At 33.7% G+C, this 9,500-nt stretch overlaps 1 protein-coding gene across 1 annotated transcript; it reads left to right on the top strand.

The window, feature by feature from the left end:
• Positions 1-6,672: 6,672 nt before the first annotated feature.
• Positions 6,673-8,015, top strand: LOC139854596 (uncharacterized). The gene is made up of 3 exons (XM_071843893.1): positions 6,673-6,811; positions 6,908-7,323; positions 7,500-8,015. Exons 1-3 carry the CDS (start codon positions 6,673-6,675, stop codon positions 8,013-8,015), a joined length of 1,071 nt encoding a protein of 356 aa, XP_071699994.1.
• Positions 8,016-9,500: the final 1,485 nt, after the last annotated feature.

The following is a 9,500-nucleotide window of genomic DNA, read 5'->3' as shown; positions in this document are numbered from 1 at the left end:
GTACAAGACGCGAAACGCAAAGTACAAGATATTAAATTATACGCAAGGACGTTCGAAAATCCGGAACCGGGACCAAAGTCAACTCTCAACGCTCGACGCAACGGACTAAAAATTACGAGTCAACTATGCACATAAATATAATATAATATTTAAATAATTATTAAAATTATTTATATATTATATATATTATTATAAGCCGTCGGCAAAGAAAGAAACAAAGACATGTGAACTCATACATCTGGCCATGCGATCGCATGGCCAGGAAGAAGGAAAAGCATGCGATCGCATGGCCCTGAAAAGTTGACCACATGCCTATAAATTCGCAGTTTGGTGAACACAATACACATCTTTTTCTTCCTTCTTACTCACTCGTAAGATATATATATATATATATATATATATATATATATATATATATATATATATATATATATATATATATATATATATATATATATATATATATATATATATATATTATATTTTAATTTTAATTTTAATTTTAAATTCTAATAATAAGGGTATGTTAGCGAATGATGTAAGGGTGTAAGTCGAAATTCTGTCCGTGTAACGCTACGCTATTTTTAATCACTGTAAGTTATGGTTAATGTTATTTTTAAATTAATGTCTCGTAGCTAAGTTATTATTATGCTTATTTAATGCCGAAGTAATCGTGATGTTGGGCTAAATATTAAAATTGGGTAATTGGGCTTTGTACCATAATTGGGGTTTGGATAAAAGAACGACACTTGTAGAAATTAGACTATGGGCTATTAATGAGTTTTATATTAACTAAATGATACCTCGTTGATTTAATATATAGACTTATAATTTGACGTATTTATATATAACCACATACGCTTGACTGGGCACGGTGGGCGAGATATCTATAAATACCAATAATTGTTCATTTTACCGGACACGGAACTGGATTTATAGTTAATAGACTTATTGAAACTGGGGTGGATTACATTCAAGGGTAATTGGTGTAATTGTTAACAAAGTAGTAAAACCTTGGTCTACACGCAGTCGATAACCTGGTGTATTCATTAAACAAAGTAATAAGACCTTGTTACAATTCGAATCCCCAATTAGTTAGAATATTTGACTTCGGGAATAAGAATAATTTGACGAAGACTTTCGCACTTTATGATTATGACTGATGGACTATTATGGACAAATCCGTATGGACATATCGAATAATCCAGGACAAAGGACAATTAATCCATGGTAATAAAACTAAAATCAACACGTCAAACATCATAATTACGGAAGTTTAAATAAGCATAATTTATGTATTTCATATTTAATTGCAATTTTAATTATCGTACTTTTATTTTTTATCATTATATTTAATTGCACTTTTAATTATCGTACTCTTTAATTATCGCAATTTCATTATCATTATTTACTTTACGCTTTAAATTAAGTTATATTTATTTTTAATATTTTACATTAGGTTTTAACTGCGACTAAAAGTTTTAAAATCGACAAACAGGTCATTAAACGGTAAAAACCTCCTTTTTATAATAATAATATTACTTATATATTTTTGTATTTTTACAAATATAGTTTTTAAAAATATAGCGTTAAGCTTGTTTAAAAGTCTCCCTGTGGAACGAACCAGACTTACTAAAAACTACACTACTGTACCATTAGGTACACTGCCTATAAGTGTTGTAGAAAGGTTTAGGTATATCCATTCTATAAATAAATAAATATCTTGTGTAAAATTGTATCGTATTTAATAGTATTTCGTTGTAAAAATAATACTATTTCCTAGTACACCTCGCACACATCAATAGGACACGGACCCTATGATTATTAAGGATGCCTTTTTTGAGTTCTACAAACACAAGTTTGATAAAGAACCAAATCAATCTTTATTCAATAATATGTTAGTGGGTAAAAGGCTGAATATGTAAGAATCTTTGTGGTTAGATAGAGAGGTTACTGAAATGGATATTAAAGATGAAGTGTGTTCGTGTGGTAATGATAAATCTCCAGGACACGATGGTTTCACATTTATTTTTATGATAACATATTGTAATATTATGAAAAGAGACTTCATTGAATCGATTAAGTATTATCAACACATATTACCTAATGGAGCTTCATCCACCTTCATTAATCTAATTCCAAAAGTGGATAATCCAACTTTAATAAAAGACTTCAGACCTATTTCTTTGATTGGTGTGTTTTACAAGATTGTTGTGAAACTTTTTGCTAATCGACTTGGTCATGTTATAGACAAGTTAAATAGCCAGGAACATCGGAAACTTCTGGATGGTCCGTTAGTTCTTAGTGAGTTGATGGAATGGTATAAGTAAAACAATAAAAATTTGAATCTTCTTAAAGTCCATTTTGAAAAGGCATACGATTCGGTAAGATGGAAGTATCTTGATAATATGTTGTAATTGGGTTCGGTGAAAATTGGAGAGAATGGATTTAAATATGTTTGAAATCAGCTCGTACTTCAGTATTAGTAAATGGGAGTCTAACAAAGGAATCCACTCTTAAAAGTGGATTGCGATAAGGTGATCCCTTAAGCCTGTTTATAATTATTATAATTATGGAGGGTTTGCATATTGATCTAAAGAATGCCGGGGATATGAGCATGATTAAGGGTGCGTCTATTGGTAATGTGAATCTTAAAGTTTAACATCTTTTTTATGCGGATGATTCCTTACTTATTTCGGAATGGGATGAAGAAGCTATAATGAATATAATGGGCATCCTTCAATTTTTTTTTTATCTTGCATCGAGGTTAAAAATAAATGCTATGAAATGTAACGTGTATGGTTTGGGAGTTACAAATGAGGATCTTGATTGGATCGCAACTCGTATAGGTTGTAATCGGGGTAATCTTGTAATAACCCGACTTTTTTCTGTCAAATAATTAACGAACGTTAGTAAAATTCTATGGTTTTATACGCTAGAATTTTTTTTTACAAAAGTTATTATCTGTTCATTACTATACGATTAATTTTAACATTGACTAAATATTATTTGGTTCTGTAAAACCAACGAAACATGGGTAATTGAAATTACCAGTACTTTTAATCTTGGACATCATCATCAAACTAATTAAATAAATAAACTTACAATGATCAAGGACTAAATCGTATATTATAAAATATGAAAATCAAAATCGATAATGATATATATATATATATATATATATATATATATATATATATATATATATATATATATATATATATATATATATATATATATATATATATATATATATATATATATATATACATTAAAGCTTATCTAATACATATCATTTAGACACAAATTTCCACACATGGAACCTACTAGTTTTAACCTTAAGGAAAAGACACACTTAAAGTAGCCAAGATTTTCAACATTCATGGGCTACTATTATTTTAATTACACATGAGTTTTATTACACACCGTTTATTCTAAAGGTGACTCTAGAAAGTGATGTATTTACATAAATAATATTGTAATACATATTGAAATATAAGGACTAAAAATGTAACTGTGGAATCCATTTCATTCATTCAATTCATATTCATACGTAAGTAAATGAACGTGTCACTTTCAACTTTATTTGGCCAAATATATAATACATGATATGATATCATTTCCCTTGAATATAAGGATCATGTCCCTTGTAGTATATCAATCAAATCTATGCCTATATTTAATATGAGATATGCTAAATATTAAATATGATATCGTCTACAATAAATGTAAATGAATATTTATTAATTCGTAAGCCATGACATATATATACACCCTCAAAACCTCACAATTTAATCACCATCAATTTTTGAAAACCTCAAAATTTAATCACCATCAATTTCTGGTTGTTTGCTTTTGCACTCTACATGAACGTTGTTGCTTTTATCGTCCTCTACACATTGATATAAGCAATTTGATCTCTAGAGGTATAAAATTATAAACCCAAACTTTAAAAATCTGATTTTTGTTAGATTACATAGTGTTTGTTGGTCTATTGCTCAATCCTATGTGTGTATGCATGATATTATTCGTTAATTTGCTCGATTTATGTGTTTTAATTGAATCCCTAATTTAAAAGGCATGCTACTGATATTGTAATCAATTATTCTTTAAATGAAACGTATCTAGGTAAAAAGTTATCAAAAAATTAATAACTCTGCTCGCAAGAATCACTTGATTTCGTTTTGTATAGCTTAAGTTATGATCGTTTGAAGTTTCGGTATGTAATTATGCTATAATATAAAAACTGCAATTTATGTGAATTGAATTGGCTTATGAACTGATGCTAGATGGATATAGAATTTAAAAACACATAAAATGGACTAGGATATCATAGTAATTGGATAGGTTAAAGTCATTTTATGATTACCCGAATGTTCGTGCTACAATGTGTTGACTAGTAATTAGTTCATGAACCAAACGACCACTGAACATGATTTTTGATGACCAAGCTTTTGTTTTTCGAAAAGTCCATGAGTAGTACTTGATATTTCATATAGACTTCATGTGCTAAATGTTTCTAGATATTCGTATATTTGACCCCGAAAACGGCTACCTGATTAGGATCGAATCTGTCTATTTTGCACCAATAAATGTCTAGCATGAAGTAGGAGTTGAATTGGAATTTGTACTTCTGGTATGTTGTAGTATATATGTTACTTAGAATATCTTGTTTGTATGTCAATCTCTGAATACTTTGTTTGCTATGTGTTACATGCGTTCCGAAACCAAAGGTCTAAATTCTGTCTAAATCAGAATGTCCGACAAGTTGGTCAAAACTGTATGAATTGGCTACATACATATCTTTGATTATTTTACCACTGATAATTTGGAGTGTTTAGAGTCATCTCCAATTGGCCGTTTATTAATTTCTATTTTCTAGATTAAATGAGAAGTTTTACAAAACTGATGTGCAAACAGAATCTTAACTTGATTGTGATGCATGCTACGTGAGTTCTAGGAATCGTATGATAGTGTGTTTAGTCTTTTTAGAAAGCTTATAACATTGTCTAATGATATGAAGTTGTTCATAATTGTTTGATGGGTCATTTATGAACTATGCTTGTCTGATTGCATGATTGTCGTGAAAACATACGAACGTTAAACTAGATATTGTTAATTGACTAAACGAATGTGTGAAACTTATAAGTTGACATTGGTTTGACTTTATGATAAAATTGGCATGAACTACTGATGTACTTGACCTAGGTTGACTACTTTGACTAAGTTTGACTTTTTGTTGACTTGTTTGACTAGTTGACTTCTGTGTTGACTTTTACTATACAGTGGCGTCGGTCCGAGCAATAGGACAACTGTACTGTGAGTATGTATTTTGAAACAAACATATGTAACTTTATAATGGTACATTTAGGTTCCATTACTCAGTCATTGTAATTCGACTACTTTTTGCTTGTGAATTGTCAAGTGCACTCAAGGTGAGTCTACAGTCCCATACACTTTTACTTTTTGGGATGAGATAACATGCTATTTTAAACTGTTTTACGCATTAGACACGAGTACAAAAACTGAATATGCACAATGAGTTTGATCCAAAAGCCTCTAGCTTGAATATATTAATTACTTTGTAAGGCTCGAACTATAAGGACGGTACCGTAGGTTTGACAAACCTCACTCAACGAACTGGGTGCTTATAATTTTGTAACCGAATGCTTGATCAGCATTTGCAATATGGGGTAAAGGAAGACGTGTAGTGCATTTAAGCTATCCGCGGGTTAAAGCATTATATTCAAGTGCTCATAACTGCTGTATAACTTTTACTGCTTTGAACTAAATCTCGTGGTCTAACAAAGATAAATTGATTTACTTAAACCTGTAGATTCACTCAACATTTTTGTTGATTGTTTTCATGTTTTATCTCAGGTTCTTAAAGGTACTTAGCTTCCGCATTGCTTTGATGATTATGTGCTACGTGGTGCATACACTGGATTGGAGTCCAGCATGGGTCTTTTTGTCAAGAACATTCGATCGCATTTGAAACTATTTCTTTTTAAATAATGTTATGGAATATCTACTTATGTCATTAATGTCAACGTTTGGTTTTATTTTACTTTAATGAAAATGCTTTTGAAATAAATGCGATTACTTTTCGGAAAACGTCTCATATAGAGAGCGTGACCGTTAACTGTGGGACCAAAAGTTAATATTCCGTTAGTGTATTCTGACGGGGTGTTACATTTGGAATTAGAGCTAATGGTTGTAGGGAACTAGGATTTGCATTAGAGTGTCTGTATGAGTCTTTAAGACACCTAAACGAGTCTAGACTACGACCCGTACATAGAACTGTTGTGCATTACTACACTACTATGTATGCATTGTTTATGTTATGTGTTGTGTGGTAATATATTTATACGTTGTTATGCTGCATGATAATTTAATATTTAAACTGTTATCATATATACTTATACTAGTGTTTACTACTACTACTAGCTAACACTACTCACTACTATCCACTGCTATCACTACTTAATCTCTACGATTTACTACTACTTACTATGCATCACTACTCGTTGCTAGTATACTTTTAAGCTGTTGTTTTCATTGAACCGATCCAGTGTATTATTTTTATCTAGAAAGATAATGCCTCCAAAAGAATCGACAACTGCTATGGTCCGAAGACTAGTTGCTGAAGGTATGGCAGCATAGCGAGCAAAGATGGCTCGTAACAACCAGGGGAATACTAGTAACAATACAAATGGTACCAACAGCAATAGTAATAATCAGGGTGGATGTACTTATAAGATGTTTACCAGCTATAAGCCGCATGCTTTTCAAGGAACGAAAGGACCAGTTGGTTTGACTTGTTGGTTTGAAAAGTTAGAGTCTGTGTTTTGAATCAGTGAGACTAGAGAAGTTGACAAAGTGAAGTTTGCCTAATGCACATTTTTAGACAGTGCATTAACATGGTGGAACGGCTATGCTGCGTCGATAGGACTGGATCAGGCTTTTGCTACTTCGTGGGAAGATTTTAGGCAACGTATGATCGAGGAGTACTACCCTCGAAATGAGATTTTGAGAATGGAAAGAGAACTTCGTGAGTTAAAGCTGGTGGGTACTGATCTTGTTAGTTATAACAAGAAAATCTTTGAGTTAGCGTTGATGTGCCCAGAGTTGGTCCCGACCGAGAGGCGTAAGGTGGAACAATATATCGAAGGTTTGACTGGAAAAATCAGGACTGGTGTAACTACTTCTAAGCTGAAGACGATGCAAGAAGCCATAGACATGGAAAATTTGTTACTTGATCAGGCTGCAAGTGACAACAAGGTGTTGTGGCGACCCATGATAACCGTTCAGGTGACGGTAAACGTAAGTGGAATACCGGTCATGATAAGAACTTTAATCAGCAATTTCACAAGAAACAAGATACTAATAAGGGAACGTCTGGTCCAAGTACTAGATCAAGGTATCAAGGGAGGTTCCCACTTTGAACCAAGTGTAATAAGCATTATACTGGAGCTTGTAATGGACTGACTTGTGATAAGTGTAAGAGAACCGGACACTCAGCAAAAGACTGCAAGATGGGTACAAATACGTGCTTTGGTTGTGGTAAAGTTGGTCATTACAGGAAGGATTGCCCAAGTGTGGGGAAGACTACTGAGCCTGCGAAAGGAAGAGCATTCAACATCAATTCAAGTGAAGCACGTGATGATCCAAAGCTAGTCAGGGGTACGTTCTTACTCGACAACCATCGTGATTATGTACTTTTTGATTCTGGTGCTGATAGGAGTTTTGTGTCTAAGGATTTTTGCCATAATATTAAGAAACCGGTATCGTCGTTAGAAAACTTGTACTCTATAGAACTAGGAAATGGTAATCTAATGAAAGCTGATAAAATCTATTGTGGTTGTACTTTTAACTTGGCTGGGAAATCTTTTAGTATTGATGTGATACCGATTAAGCTGAGAAGTTTTGACCTTGTGGTCGAAATGGACTGGTTATACGAGAATAGATCTGACATCGTCTGTTACCAGAAAGCGATTCACATTCCTGTTGCCTAAGGTGAGCCTATGATGGTGTATGGAGAGAGAAGTAATACAACGCTACACTTCATTAATTGTTTGAAGGCGCAGAAACACATAAGAAAGGGTTGTCTTGCAATGTTGGTTCACATAAGCAAAACTGAACCTGAAGCCAAGAAACTCGAATATGTGCCGATTGTCAGAGACTTTCCTGATGTTTTTCTGGAGGAGTTACCAGGACTTCCACCGCATAGAGATGTGGAATTTCAGATTGACTTAATGCTTGGAGCGACACCTGTAGCGCGCGCACCATATAGACTTGCACCTTCTGAGCTGCAAGAGTTGTCTAGTCAGTTACAAGGGCTTTTAGACAAAGGATTCATTCGACCGAGTTTTTCACCATGGGGAGCTCCAGTTCTTTTTGTTAAGAAGAAGGATGGATCTATGAGACTTTGTATAGATTACAGAGAACTAAATAAGCTGACTATCAAGAATATATATCCATTATCGAGGATCGATGATCTATTTGATCAGTTGCAAGGATCAGGATGTTACTCTAAGATTGATCTGAGGTCAGGTTACCATCAGATGAGAGTAAAGGAGACAGATATACCGAAGACAGCGTTCAGAACACGCTACGGACATCATGAATTTACAGTAATGCCGTTTGGGTTGACGAACGCACCAACAGTGTTTATGGATCTCATGAACCGTGTGTGTAAGCCATACCTAGACAAGTTTGTTATTGTGTTCATTGATGATATTTTGGTATATTCTAAGAACGAGAAGGAACATGAACAACATCTCCGTTTAATACTTGAGATGCTCAGGAAAGAGCAGCTGTATGCTAAGTTGTCGAAGTGTGACTTTTGGCTGCAAGAAGTTCAATTTTTGGGTCATATCGTGGGTATTAATGGTATTCAAGTTGATCCTGCGAAGATAGAAACAGTCAAGAAATGGGAGACTCCTAAGTCGTTAACGCAGATTCGGCAATTCTTAGGTCTCGTCAGTTATTATAGAAGATTCATTGAGGGATTTTCAACTATTGCCCAACCGTTGACAACATTGACTCATTCAGTTATTAAAACAGAAATTGACTACTGCTCCAATTTTGTCTTTACCCGAAGGGAATGAAGATTTCGTGATTTACTGTGATGCTTCACGATAAGGTTTTGGTAGCGTTTTGATGCAACTGAAGAAAGTGATTGCCTATGGGTCACGACAGTTGAAGATTCATGAGTAGAACTATACGACACATTATTTGGAACTTGGTGCTGTGGTGTTTGCACTGAAGATGTGGAGACACTACTTGTATGGTACTAAGTTTATGATTTTCACCAATCACAAGAGCTTGCAACACATCTTTGATCAGAAATAGCTCAACATGAGACAGAGACGTTGGGTAGAACTACTGAACGACTACGACTGTGAGATCCGCTATCATCCTGGCAAGGCTAATGTTGTTGCAGATGCATTGAGTAGGAAAGAGAAGGCTAAACCTCTCCGAGTTAGAGCGCTGAATAT

Source organism: Rutidosis leptorrhynchoides, chromosome 6 (genome assembly GCF_046630445.1).
Source record: "Rutidosis leptorrhynchoides isolate AG116_Rl617_1_P2 chromosome 6, CSIRO_AGI_Rlap_v1, whole genome shotgun sequence".
NCBI lineage: Eukaryota > Viridiplantae > Streptophyta > Magnoliopsida > Asterales > Asteraceae > Rutidosis > Rutidosis leptorrhynchoides.
This window is presented reverse-complemented; position numbering and strand designations above follow the sequence as displayed.